The sequence below is a fragment of the Thunnus albacares genome, chromosome 20, assembly GCF_914725855.1.
Source record: "Thunnus albacares chromosome 20, fThuAlb1.1, whole genome shotgun sequence".
NCBI classification, from domain to species: Eukaryota; Metazoa; Chordata; class Actinopteri; order Scombriformes; family Scombridae; genus Thunnus; species Thunnus albacares.
Window position 1 is genome coordinate 17847419 of NC_058125.1, and position 15133 is coordinate 17862551.

General features: G+C 41.4%; 1 protein-coding gene across 4 annotated transcripts in view; it reads left to right on the forward strand.

Moving 5' to 3' along the window:
* Positions 1–15133, forward strand: part of dock1 (dedicator of cytokinesis 1) — a 184852-nt gene that overhangs the window by 28586 nt on the left and 141133 nt on the right. For 2 of the 4 annotated variants that reach the window (XM_044337095.1, XM_044337096.1), the window contains exons 9-16: positions 618–699; positions 1268–1403; positions 2383–2455; positions 4542–4681; positions 7397–7522; positions 7890–8014; positions 11693–11791; positions 12442–12514. In XM_044337095.1, coding sequence (XP_044193030.1) covers positions 618–699; positions 1268–1403; positions 2383–2455; positions 4542–4681; positions 7397–7522; positions 7890–8014; positions 11693–11791; positions 12442–12514 — 854 coding nt within the window. The remainder of the gene's footprint in view (positions 1–617; positions 700–1267; positions 1404–2382; positions 2456–4541; positions 4682–7396; positions 7523–7889; positions 8015–11692; positions 11792–12441; positions 12515–15133) is intronic. The other 2 variants (XM_044337097.1, XM_044337098.1) reach the window with 1 other exon arrangement.

Genomic DNA, 15133 nt, shown 5'->3' on the forward strand with positions numbered 1-15133 from the left:
GGATGATTTACTCATGCAGTGTGCAGCAGTCGGCAGAACGCTCATGTTCTCCTGTATTTAATTGTGCTCACACTGTGGAGATGCTTTTCATGTCTCAAACATCAAAAGCCAGACATATTATCAGGTGCATAAAAGGCCATTATATAGTATCTTGCATTGGTGAAGGTCAAATCTAAACTTATCATCTGTTAATTGTTAATTATCAGAAAGTGCAAACACTGACACAAACTTGTAAACACACACGCACACACACACACACACACACACACACACACACACACACACACACACACACACACACACAAGAATGTGACCAGAACTAGCGCTGCCAGCTGTCCAGGGATTTTCTATTGTTTTAGGATTGTGACAGCAAATTATCACAAGTAGAGCAGCTCGGCTGTGGAATGCTTCTTTTGCATCCAGCATCAGTCCAACATTTTGTTTTCCTAACAGACCCAGAGCCTGAATTACCATCAAGGCTTCGGCGGCTTTGAAGAAAACTAGCGTTAATGCATCTCATCTGAATGCCATAACGCACTGTAACATAGATTTTTCACTGCGTATATGAGAAATTGCCACATTATGATATTGCTATTCCTGTCATCTCTCCTTCACAGTGAAAACTACCTGGTGAAATGGTCAAGTTCAGGTCTGGTCAAAGACATAGACCAGCTTCATAATCTGCGAGCCGTCTTCACAGTGAGTGTGTCCTTGTGTGTATGTGTGTCCCTGTGTTTGTGTGTGTGTGTGCGCATACTCGCCTGTGGTAGTCCACTGTTTATTCAGCCATGTTATGAGGCATGTGGGAGCCTGTTTGCAGAGCCTGTATTTGTGAAGCTCTTTCAGAAAGAGCCCAGCTCGCTGTATATATTTACCAAGGCAGTCACCTCTATCTAATGGAAGCCCAAGGGCAGCAGGGTCAATGCGCACCCACAGGGAGCACTTTGCTAGTTTTGTGAGGTATTGCCCACACGAAATTTACTGGTGGATGCAATCACAGATATTTCTGAATCAATTTGTGGTGAAAAGTTCGCCCTTAACACAAACCGTCCTTCATCGAAGAATGCGCTCTTAATCGGACAGTTGTTGTCGTGCGCTCTAGCATTGTAGCTTAAAAAAAGGCTGTTGTTAGATGTGGGTTTAAATCCAGATGCATCCTCCACTGAATTTTGATCTCAAATTGTACAATCTGATTGTAATAGTTTTGGTTTCTCTACCTAATCTATAAGTCAGCAGTTTTTCATAACCTTTTTTTTCCCTCCCCCAGGACTTGGGCAGTGAAGATTTGAAGAGAGAGAAGATCAGCTTCGTGTGTCAGATTGTCAGAGTGGGGAGAATGGAGCTACGAGACAACAACACGAAGAAGCTGACGTCGGGACTGAGAAGACCCTTCGGAGTGGCAGGTAAAGCAGACTACAGAGAGACTCAATGATAACTCCGTTGTTCCAAAAGGACTGCAAGGCACGAGTTGTAACGTCGTAGTCAGAGGTTACCTTTTTTAAAAACATCTCAGAACTCTGCAGCCCTCGCTACGCTTGAATATCCACTTGTGCTCAAGCCTTGAAAAATGATCCCTTGCCTCACGGTTCAAAGTAAGTATTGCGCCAAAGTCCTTGCCTGGATGAATAAATATATTTTGCTAAAATTTCAGAGATACCCAGCTAAAGTTGAAAGAAGAATTATCTCCTGTTGGCGAGCTGCCAAATTTATCGTAAACTAATTAGATTGGCGTTTTGCCCACAGTTCTCCAGCAGAGAAAATTATGCCCCTCTTTCAGTCTCTCTTTCCCAGTGCCACTTGAAGAGAAGGTAAATGACAGCCTGATTTATGACGGCTTATGTTTAGACATCATCATCGCCGCCGTACACAGGCACAGCGGAGAGCCTCATTTTTTTGCGATTTGCACAGTTATGAAGGGCTTTCTATGGCTGACCTCTGACCTATAGGATAACAGAGCAAAAGAGCTGTCACACAAGCACCAGTCACTGTGAATATTCACTGTTTCTCATCCACTTTATCTGAAGCCAGTGCAACTGACAAATTCAAGATTGTGTTTCCTGAGCTCCGGCAGATCAAAGTTCACTTTCGCTCAACTTTGACCTCTGAATTAGCATAATCTGCAAACAGAAGAAAGTGTTCTCTTGATGCATCTTTCTGTAGCTCACACAAATCAGAGTTGGCTCGATTTCACCACCCTTTTCTCCATCCATAATTCCACCTTTGTCTTAATTAGTACTCATTGAAGAAGACCCAACGTTGTCTAGGACTGCTTTCACCTGCTCCCGCTGGTGTGGACTTACCATGCAGTTATCTCTGTCACAGCCATGCTGCGCTCTGCAGGCTTTGAGAATATTTTAACCCTCTCTCCTTGTTTTCCCACAGTAATGGATGTCACCGACATCATAACGGGCAAAATGGATGATGAGGACAAGCAGCACTTTATCCCATTTCAGCCGTAAGTGCACAAAAAAATCTCATTCATACAGGGAGCATAGAGTTCCTTTAAGCTTTGGATGTTGCATAAACTGATATAGTTCTGCTCCTACACTTATTTTCATTATATTGAGTGTGTACAATATGTCAGAGACACCGTGGTTGTGTTTTTAAAAAATTTTTTTTTAAAGACTTGAATCCTTGACACCTGATTAGCAAAGGTTTTAAGACAGTAACGCTCCCCTATTCCCGGCTGACACAATTAAGGCAATCTCATTAACTGCTGCCATTCTCGTAGGACAGCATACAGAGCCAGAGTAACCTTTTCCTTAACGTGATTTCCTGCATAATTAGAAATGCTTCAGATTCAGGCAGTTAGCTGGCAGATCACCTCACTTAACGGTTTTATCTCTGAGCATAAATCATGGAAATTAAAGCCTTCTGCTGTGAAGAGAAGAACAGGATCTACAAGGGGTTATTTATGTCTAGATGTGAATATTTGCCAGTCAATTTTTTAACTGATGAAATTTCGAAGTAGCTGTTCCACAACTTATCATCGTACGTGTGTTCAAGGCCGACAGAGGCAGGAAGTGAAGGAGCCATTTAGGGAGGGTTTGACATAGTGATGTAATTTTGATAGACTCCTGGCATCCAAAGAGAAATGGAAATGGCTTTCAGAAATGAACTAGATAGATCAAAATCTTGTCGAAATAGTTTGTTGTTCTTGTTTTTCCACAGGCTACTTCAGTATAAAGCTGAGACTCAGTCAATTTCCTTCTGGGCACATTATGTAGAATAATAATAAAGAAATCAACCTATGTTTTGTATTTTCATCAAAACTTAAATAGTCCTACAATTTTCACAATTGATAAGTTGTTTAAGACATTTATCAAGCACAAATGACAAATATTCACCTGCTTTTCTGTGTTTATATCATTTTAATCCATTAAGTTTTGGCATGTTAGTAAGAGAAAATCATCAAATTAAAGACATCACCTTCTGGGAAGTTCTGATGGACATTTTTCACTATTTGTATATCTGTATATCTGACACTTTTTGGACTTAATGATATCATGAATCTACATTATAAATAATCAAGACAGTTGATAAAGTAATCATTAAATCCGGCCCTATTTTAACTTTTTTCACTGTGTGTTAAATATCTATATCTGAATGAATGTCCCACTGTGTCCAACTCAGCTTTTTTTTTAAAAAAAAAAGATTCAAATCCATTCAAAAAAATATTATTGCAAATTTGATGGAAAACCTGTCTTCCGCCTGCTGACTGACAATGTTTTGTCCCTTGAATGTACAAACCTTTGCTGCCTCTTATTCTGCTGCCTTGCTTGGATTGATTTTTTTTTTTTTTTTTTAATTCTGAGCTGAAGGCACTGAGAACAGTCTGAGCGACAGAGATCCTTGAATGCTTCCTCCATGCTGATATCACCGCTGTCTTCTCTTCCATGCTCTTCCTCTGCTTGTTTAGAGTCCTGTACACTGCAGATGCCATCCCTGCCCACCGCACATATTTCTCTCACAGCTGCCACACATGTGGCGCTTCCCGGATCGCATCTGTTACTTTCTTATGCCTCTGTACGTCACTCGTCTCGATCAATCTGGTACTCTTTACACCTGAAGCCCTGTGGAGTACAGAACATGATATTATGGTTTTTTTATTATTGCTTTCTTGCTAAAGCAGAATGAGAATGCGTGTTTCAGATCGGGTGTATTCTAGAGCGTTGGATATTAAGTTTCACTCTCTGAAAACGTTTCAAAAAACAAGCAGTTCAAGCTTCCTACTGCGGCAGTCGCTCTATGAATGCTGACTCGGCATCATTTCCTAAACAATGATTTCTGTGTGTTTCTTTCATTACCCATCCTGCCTCACTGTTAACTGCTAACAAGTGGCTTTGTGTCTGTCATGGTATTCGCATCACTCTTCGGTGTGTCTCCCCTTTTTTTCCTCTCTTTCATCCCTCTCCCCTCCTCACAACCATCACTTGTGGCTCTTCCTGCCCCGCTCCTTCTCTTCCTCCTCCTCCTCCTCCTCCTCCTCCTCCGCCATCTCTTCTTCTCTGTGGTGTTCGCCTGTTGTGTGCATACTGCAGGCTAGCGTTGGATGACGCCATTCGCCACAAGCAGCTGAACATCTCCCGTTTTTCACCCAGGGTGGCAGGGGAGAACGACTTTCTCCAGACAGTCATCAACAAAGTCATCACCGCCAAAGAGGTCAATCACAAGGGCCAAGGTACTGTGCAAGGTTCAGACACAAGAGCCAGAGCCAAGAATGAAACTTACTACACTACTGCCAGATCTGTATCAATAAAATGTGTTTTATTGAGGTTATAAAAAGGTTATACTAAATCAAAACCTTAAAATCTTGACGTAACCAAATATCCAGAAGTGCTAGACGTTGGGATCAGGACATCTCTTCAAATGGTTAAATGACATTGTAGTTGGTGTGCAGGTGTTACTCTTGACATTAAAGGGAGGAAGAGGAAGCCACATACTCATAATGCTAATGCAGTCCTAATCAATGTTTTATTTAAATATGTGAGCATATATTGCTGGCAGGACACTTAAATGCTCTATATGAATGAATTCATATTGCCTTCTTCTGGAAACAGAGGAATGTAATGTGTGCCAAAAGATTAACAGAATTAAAAAAACAAAACAAAAAAAAGTTTGCATCAGAGTTACAAGTGTGCAGCCTTCACCTCCTTTCTTTGATGTCTACTGTACCTTCGAGCCAGCACCTCACTAGAATAAGTATGCACTTTCTCCCAGTTTTTCATCGGTTATGCACGGTACCGGCATAGATTTTTATGCCTCCATGGCCGCAGGAAGCATTATGTTTTCAGTCGTCTGGTCCGTCCATCCCATTCTTGTGAAGGCGATATCTCAGGAACACCTTGAGAGAATTTCTTCAAATTTGGCACAAACATCCTCTTGGACTTAAGGATGAACTGATTTTTAGTTTCTCTGGCCATTATTCAACGCCATAACTCAGGAACAGAAGGGAGAATGTGACCGTATTTCACATTTTGGTAGGATACTGAATTAGTGACACTAATCTCGGGTGCCAACTTTGAAACTGTGGTGATTTTATAGATCTTTTGCAGCTTCTTTTGCAGCATATCTGAGGCATTGTCTACTTTCATGGTCACAATCTCGTGTTCTATCAGAAACAGTTTTATTGGCCAAGCATGTGAACACATAAAAGAAAAAATATACTTAATATCTTTTTATTAAATTCCTTCAAAGTCTTAACTTTGGTAGAGGCATACAATCCTGAGGCTGTATTTCTAATTTTATTTTTATTTAATAGAATTGCACCTATTGTGAAGTGCTTTAAGGTATTTAGAAAAAGTTCTTCATATTCTCTACTAAATATTTTAAAAGTTACAAGGAAGACCCAAATTATAATAAGGTTGTAGGGTAATATTAAACATTTTACCTTACTATGCTCTTTTCTTTCATACTACATTTTAGATCTTTCATATGAGGTACCATTACCCCCTACTTACAGGCAGGGTGTTGAAACTGTCCATCTTACTAATAAGAACATAATTCTTTGTCAAGTGCTCACACTATAAATCACTGCTCATGCTAAAAATAGTTGCCCACATCACCATGACTACAGGATCCCAAGTAATCCAGCTGTTAATTAAGATGGTGAGTATTCTGCAAAGACTAGATCTTATCAGTGATTTGACATCTGTGGTTAGAAGAACAACATAAGCTGTCGAAGAGATTTGCGCTGGGAGGGAGGGAAACATCATGACAGCCTCCGTGGTATTGTTATGCCCTATGAAGATGTACTTGGATAAATGTCAGGACTGCTCCAGCCCACACTGGGAAGAACAGCGGTGCACCGAGAGCAGCCGTTTTGGTCACGCTCGCATATCAAAAGGCTTCCAGCTAGGCTACTGAGAGATATGTCATTCATAACAATATGGGGCCTGTAAAGGGAAAGTGAATAAAGCTTCACAGATCACAAGCATCACCAATTTTAGTAGCATGTGAAGGGGTGCACTATGGGATGACAGCTTCAATTTCAGCTTTTTTTAAAAATTTTATTATTATTTTAAGTCATTTTCAGTCTTGTTCAAACGATGAATGATGTTTATCTATGCTGCTTTGTTTTTGTTTTTTTGTCAGAAAATATGAGCCATGAAAGTTCCCTGTAGGTTATTTATTTCAGAATTATTCAGAGCCAGTTTCCTCCCAATCTTCACAGTCTTAGGTCTTTTCAAGACCAATTATTTAAGTCTGGGGATTAATGCACAATTTAAATATTCTGCCATAAGTGTCACTCATTGAAAACAATATAATATAATAACAAAAAGTGCCCATGTAGGGTACCCAGTGTTAGTTTGTTATAGAGAAACATTCGCTTCTCTTTTTTTTTGCTCCTAGTAACAGTGCTTGAAGTAGCACTTTTATTTGAGCCAAAGTCTGTGTGACATTTTTGGAATTTCAGTACAGATTTGTTCTTTTTTATAGCTCTTTTTTTTTAAGAGAACGACAATAGTCCTGCAGATATGAAATGTAGCGCGCTCATAAAAACAAGGTAGAATGGTGGATGTCAAACAGGCAACACTCATTTGGGCTCGAGAGATGGATTAAATATTTTGTTCCATGGTTTTTCTTCTGTGTTAGCAATTGGATTTCATCAGGAGATTTTGTAGTTTTTCTCACTCCCACACACCCATTCAACTGAGCACAAGAAAAGCACTCACGCACTTGTTTTCTTTGTTATGTTTTCCTAATCACTTTCCCGAGGGTAGCCTCGATTTAGCATCTTAGCCCTAGAGCTGTTAGATATCACTCTGACAACTGACAGATGAAACGAAGAACACAAAATCTCTTTTTGGCTTTTTCCTGAAGCAGTTTGCTCTCACGCTGTCCTCTCCTGACATTATCTTGGTCCCTCCCTTCTTTGCCTTGAATGCATCACCAGGCCTTTGGGTGACTCTGAAGCTGCTTCCTGGAGACATCCATCAGATAAGGAAGGACTTCCCTCACCTGGTGGACCGATCGACAGCCGTGGCTCGCAAGATGGGCTTTCCTGAGATCATCATGCCAGGTTGAGTGTTTTTAAAAAGTTTCACCTTGGCTGCCAGTCTCTGGAAGTTTCCTTTTTAAATTTGACTTGCTGAACTTTTCATTCATTCAGAACATGATTTAGAATTAAGATCTACTATTTGACTAAATGTGAGTGAGGGAAAAAAGAGCATGTCACTTTAATTAAGGTTTCATTAATATAATTGTCATGTAATGGACCAAAGTCAGCCATGAACTATGGTGTCAGATATACACCAATACCACCTTACTGAGTAATGCTGTGATACAGTACTCATATATTTTTAAAAGTATGAACTCTTGAGCTCTACAAAGCCTGTGAGTAGTAAGAATGTCCTCACATCTGACCTACTTGTTTCTGTTTCCTAAAGGCGATGTGCGAAATGACATCTACCTGACACTGGTTCAGGGGGACTTTGACAAGGGGAGCAAGACTGCACACAAAAACGTCGAGGTCACCATGTCTGTTTACGACGAGGACGGCAAGAAACTAGAGGTACGACTGAGGAATGTTAACTTAACCGCTGAGGTATTTTTCTTGGGTTCTGCTCATTCTCTGCATTCAGGACACAAGTGCTATAGCCAGTCGCTCTCTCAGACAGTCAGTGATTTACCAGGCTTTCTTTAATCTCACACAGCTCAGCACACCGCTTAACTGACCAGGACTCCTATAAAGCAGTGTGATACACAGGCCAGAGTGTACGCCTTTGCCACCTGTCAAAAATGACAGAATGCAACATTTGGCTCACCGCTGTGGTACTCAACCTTTATCATTGTCACAGTCAGTTGCAGAGTCAAGCATGTAGGCAGGAAATATGGAGCAGTATAGTTAGAAAGTTGCAAGTGACAAGAGATGTGAAATCAGCTTTTTCCCTCTGCTATAATTACCTTAGAAGGATGTTTTCTCTCCTGCCTATTTGTTTGTTGACAAGCTATCTCCAGATGGTGCGAATTTATTTGGATGAACTATGTACCTCTTGGTAAAGACATCAGTTAATTGTGTTTGATTTTGGTGGTGGTCAGTAATTACTGCTTCCCAAGGACTCATAATACTGTAAATGCTCCTTTTTTGAAAAATGTGCGTTAATAAAAAGTACATCTGGGCTCTTCATCAGGTACAGATGCATCAAGAGGCATCAAAGTTTAGGTGTGTTCTGCATACTGATGGTAGTGTTCAATTTTAGGCAACCATAGGATAGTGTTACATCCAGGTTTTGCACCATGTGTTGCATTAATTTCACAAACAATTCAACATAAATCATTATGTCACTTGCCAATTTGCAAGTCCTAGAATGTTTAATGGACTTTTTGCTTCTGAGTGCTGTCTACTTTTTAATCGTGTGCCAACCCGTCAGTGTCTAATGTCCTAATAAAGCTTTTGCTTCATCTAGAGTGTCTAGCCAGTGACCCCTTTCTCTGATGTTTAATTATTGTGACCGCTTGCTTGACATTACCTCTTGTTCTGCAGAGGCCACCAGTTAATGGGGGATATGAGTGTTTTAGAGCAGTCGGACAAAGAGGAGTACGTGGGAGGAACTGGGGCAGGGGGTGTGTGTCTGTGGGAGTGTGTGCTCATGTGTCTGTGAATATTCAGTTTTTTGTCGAGACTGTTGATTTAACAGAGTTGGTAGTGTTCTTGTATTTACATTATATTGTGAGGTATACCTAATATTTTGTTGCATGGCTGTTGCATTAGTTTCCATCACATTCTACAGGTATTAAGGACATTATGTCGACACTCAGTAGGCTTCTGTATGTGAAGTAAGTGGAAGTTCAAGGGACTGATGATGAAAGAGTGATTTAAAATGATAGATTCCCTGGTTGTGGGGAGGCCTCCCACAAACAGCAAATCAGAAGAGAGTGCTACTACCCACGGCTGCCTCAATTATACACATTAGTCTTTTAGATTTAGAGGCTTCATCAGTGATTTCACCCAGCACACTAAGGAAGTGTAAGGATCAGTGGTAAATATACTGTAAATGCAGTTCTAAAGTAGCAGAAAGCAGCGATCTGGGCTTCTGTCAAACGGTACAGTATCTGACAATACAGACAATGCTTAGAAAGCCGGACAAGTAGCCTCATTGTAATTCAGATATCTGGACGTTGCAGTTGCACTGTCATTTGTAAATGCTGTATACAAACAAAAGATCGAACCCGAAGTTCTCTTTAAATACACTTGTGCATCTGTGCAATTTGATTTATACTGTAAGGCAGATATCGGGTTCAGAACCAGAATACCGTATCTCCTTGTCAGTTTGAAGCATCTACCAGTGAGTTTAATAGAAACTATATTGTATTTACTGTAGTATATATGTATGAATTGGCTGTTGCACTTACAATAGAACAAACAAGATTGACTGATTTGCTCTTTCAGCCAAGTACCAGTTTTGGCACAGATACCAAAATGAATACTGATGAGTATAAACTAAAAATAGATTAATCAGTGTTCAATATCCAAATGCAAACAGGTGTTAAGAAAATCCCTCATGAAATTAACAAAATTTGTTTAAGTTTTGATACTTGGTAGCTAAACACAGATGAGTTGGTTTGGTGCTCAGCCCTACAGTTTACTGTGTGCCTGTCGTCAAGGCTGTCAGAGTCTGTTATAATGATGACAGCAGTTGACAGTGATCAAGTGACATTGATCATATCTAGAAGTGTCATAGCCATGTTGTGTTTACAGCCGCGGAGCTCCCTTCAACATCTTGTCCTGCAACTTTTCACAGAAAGGCTCTGTCTCATCTCCTCAGCTCTCCAGGGATCAGTGCTAAGTGGTTAAATTCACTCTCTTCCTTCCTGGATTTCAATAGGCTGAAAGGAAGTTTGTGTTTCCGAGATGAGAGACGCCGTCACTTCCTGTCGGTCACTTTAATGTCTCTAGCTTTTTCTGTATGATCTTCGATAAAAGAAGATGTTCTTTTTTTTTTTTTTTTTACCCTGAAACCAAACTTTGAGTCATAACTCCTACCACTTGAAAATGATTTACTTTCATCGAGACATTTGTGTAATAGGATAAAGAAGCCTCCATATACAAGGCACTTGAAAATAGGAAAATGTAATTACTCCCATAGATACTTTTTGGTTCTATGCTAGATTTAATTTGTAACTCTTTCTTTGTTCTTGCTTTCTTGATGTTTCTTTCTGCCTCAGCCTTCTTATCCCCTCCATTCTTCTATATCCTTTATCTTACTGTCTTTCTGGTCTCTGTCTGTTTCTGGATTTTGTCATCCTTTCTCTGTCTCCAAAAGGATTTGTATTGTTGTGTAGTGAGAGCCTGGACAGTGACTTCTTATCACCTTGACATCCCCACAACACCCCTCCACAAACCCCTCTCACCTGCGGCCAGACCTCGGCCACTTTCCTCTCTTCGTCTCTCCAAAAGCTGTAGCTGTCATGAATCCTGGCCACTTAGTGAAGGGGCATAGTTGCTAGAGCTAGCACCTGCCCCCCAGATCTGCTCAGCACGGCTGGGGGAGATGGGGCCTGTTATTCCACATAATTGCTGGTTGTCAGAAGCCATTAGTGTTGGAGTATTTCAGCAGCGGCACACAAGCAGGCCAGGGAGTCAGCTGGAGTAGTGGGAGGAAAGATGTTGGCTGGCTGAGCATGGATTGATAGAAAACAAAGCATGCGTGCCATCGGCTGTCACTCCATCCCTCGTCCCAAATCCCCCAGGAGGAGCGTAGTATTTTACATACGCACCCTGACCTGTTGTTGAAAGTCGGAAGATCCAATAGGAAGACCAATTTACATGGCTGGATCCATCAGCACCAGCTGCTCCTGTCCCCTGCGCCTGGCTTCCTTCCACTCCTCACTGCATGGGAGCCACTGCCCCTCCTTCTTAAATAATTAATTTCTAATTTATTTCTTATTTCCACAAAGCTGTCATGAGATTGGCAGCCAACAGGCAGGTGCTCATGCATAAAGTGCATCCAGACTTTTTAAAGGCCATTCTGCTAGATTAAGGCTTTCTGCCCCAGAGACTATATTTTATGAAATAAGTGCGAGTCAATTTTCCACATGCTGCGAGTGTGCTAATGTTTTGACAGAGCGATAATAGCTGAACCATCAGGATTTCGCCACTTTGAATGTACTTACAGCTAAGTCAGCATAACCAGATAACCATTCCTATTGTTTGATTACTTGTTTTATGAGGTTTTCTCTCTTCATCTAGAACGTGATCTTTCCTGGAGCCGGAGATGAAGGGATCAATGAATACAAGTCTGTCATCTACTACCAAGTGAAGCAGCCACGTTGGTTTGAAACAATAAAGGTGTGTCTCCTTACTAATGTACTTCTACCTCCTTACTTTTATACCTTTTGTTGTCCTGAGTGTCCAGTGATGGAAATATATTTCCATCACTGGTGTGAAGATTGTTGTTGTTGCCGTGATGAATATTAAGGGTTTTATATGTAAGAATTGTGGTGAGGGGGGGCCTGGGAGTGAGAGATGCTTTGCTGAAACACGGTGACACACAATCTTTTATGTTATTATGAGAAGTGTAAGTGAGGGGAAAAATACATCACCTGCAATAGTCTTGTGCCGCCTCAGGGAGCATGAGTGCAAGCAACAGGATGTTGACTGCAGCTTACTTAATGGCCACCGGTGTCACTAATGAGAAGGAATTTCTGATTCTTACAAATAGAACCTTTAAACCGTACAATAGATTAAATGGTTAATGTTGTTTCACATGAACTGTGAAAGAATACAAAGATACTGATCCCTGACACTTAAAAAGACCATACCAGTGCTGCTATCTTGTAGATATTTTAATGTATTTTGTATACCATTTAATATTTCCATTGTTTCAAATGAATTTCTTCACAAAATCTAGAATTTGGGGTTAATTCTGCTCTTGCCTATCCCTAAAAACCTGTGTTTTGATTATGTCTTACACTGTCCCTTTCTATCCATTCTCCCAGGTTGCTATTCCTATTGAAGACGTGAACCGGAGCCACTTGCGGTTCACCTTTCGCCACCGCTCATCGCAGGACTGTGAGTACAAATGTCAGCTCGTGAATAATCAGTTTCTTGCTGATGACCAGCTGCACAATTGGCTGCTAATCTATCCACAGCAAAAGTAATGGAAGATATCCAATCCTAGCAGATGTGTTGCACAGTGATAAATACTTTGAAGCTCAACCTTAGCCACATTAATCAGAGGTATTAGTCTGCCCCAGCACAAAGCAGCATTCATGGAGCGGCTTGTCAGAAACTACAGCTGAGATGTGAAAAATGCCTGAGGGGACTCGTTTGTTTATTGTCTACCTCGACGCAGCCAATTTTGCATGTCCTTCTGCTTTTTAACATCCTTTTTAATTTTGGGGGGTGTAGAGGGCAGGGAAGTCAGTCCTGGCAGCCTTACCATCCCATCTGCCCGCCACATGGTGTGGCTATCCTTCCAGCAGGAGGAGTGGTTCAGGGAAGAGGCTTTCGGAGGGGTAGTAGGAGTCATGACAGGTGTATATATATATACTGAACAATCAGTTCATGTGGCACGGAAGGCAAAGCAGAATTGGGAGGTATCAGCGTGGGAAAGTATACTTTTTTTCTGTAGTAATGTAATCTTCTGCTGTCGTCATCCTCTAGTTCCAAAATCCCCCAGCTCAATTTGCTTCTCACCTGCATGCAGGTGGCTTGGAGGAAATGGCCAGGTCTCAGAGCTCAGCGCTGGTTTATAATCCACTTGGAGAGCATTCTTGTCATGCTTGGCACCTTGCTTCTGCGGGGACTAATGCTGTTACGAGGCATGCCTTTGAAACTCTGTGACTTGCTGTTATCGCGCTGTAATGGTTGCTTTAGAAACCGGCTCACCTCAAGTGACTCCGAGACTGCAGAGGCACGCTGATGCTGCCAAACTTTAAGTTGTTACTGACAATTGACAATAGAGAAATATGATGAAAAGGTGTAATGGCTGGATTATATGGATTTATGCATGGTGTATGCCTTGTATTTCCTTGTCGGTGATTGTGTTTACATGCACGCTATCTCATCATAGAGTTTCTGATTGTCTGCCACTGTGCAAGCATGTCTCCTCAGCATCCTGCTACTTTCTGTCATTTCTGCAGTGTTATCTCAGCAGCTGAGGATGAACCCACTTTATTTCTGGCTGCCTGCAAACACTGTAAAAGCTGTTACATTTACCACTGTGCTTGGGTTTGGTGTCTCCCATTTGGTCACCAGTAATAGAGAACAAGAGCACCTACTGATATAATGTTTTTTCTCTTTATCAGTTTGTGTAAGTGTTTTAACTGTCATCTCAGTGTGCACAGTAGATAATTTTATCATAATATTTATTTATTTATTTGTTTATAATAATGAGAACATGTTCATATGCAGGTTTCTATCAGAATACTCCAGCTAATATATTCAAGTTTCTGAAAAACGGTCATTTGTTAATGCATATTTTTGAAGAATATGATGTGCAAATGCATAACTTGGATACTCCAAACCCTGACCATACTTAGGATTCTTGTGTCCCTGTCAACACATTCATTACCAGTGCTGTAATCACTTACTCCATGATATCAACGCTTGTAAGGGAGAATGCTGATATCACAGTAGCTTAAAATGTACTGTCTACATTCTACTGGCAAAGCACTTTTCCAGGAAAATAGAGAAAAACCTCTCTACATATTCAGAGTTACTGAGTCCTTTTGGGTTTTCTGCCTCTGTCGTCATCCGCCTGTGTCCTTCCAGCTTCCTCCACCGCTCCTAGCTAGTGCTGAACTTTTAGTAGAAACACACAGTGACAGAGCTGCTTATCAAGGCCACTACTGGAGTTCACGTGCTCCATAGCTCAGCCCCCTGGTTCAGAATCAGGCCGGCTCCAACACAGTGCATCAAACTAGCACTCTAACATTGTCAGGCCTCATCAGACTGATGGCTGCTATCACAGATGCCGCCTTGGCTGTAAGAGATCCCCGCCATCTTTGCACTTCTATTTCATCTGTCATTATGCCACTACCTGGTGAGTGGGGTAGAGGCTTTAAAATGTGGCACAGTACACTCAACATAAATCTGGAGTGACAGCCCACCTTAGAGGTGGAAGTCTGCAAAACTTCCACACACACACACACACACACACACGATTTTGATGGGCTCGAAAAAAGTAGATCTGTCCTGAGAGTGAACTTTTTTCCCCCAAAAGCAGAGTTCTGAGCTTTCTGCTCTCTTTTTAGAAGTGAAGTTATTAGTACATTTTTGTCAGCTGGGTGGCATGCGTACAGTGTTTTCCCTCCAGTGGTTCCTCTCAAGCCAGCCCAGCAATTATTCACCGGCGAGGCTGCAGGCAGCAAACCAATGAGGGGATTTATGCAGATAGAATGTACGAGATACTTTGATGAATCACGTCTCCCCGCACATAAATTTGAGCTTGTTGATCCACAATGATGATATATGTGGCCCTATCCAAACGCTTGGTTACAGGACAAAGTCATAACTCTCTAGCTTGTTTATGGAGCGTCTTCCTTCAACACCCTCCCTCCCAAAACACAGTCACACACATGTGTGCGTACATACGTACAACCGACGGGCATGTCTCCTGCACCTCGGCAGAATTATACAAACTGTTTACAGCTGCAGCCCCGAGATCAAGTGCAAGTGTTTATTCAT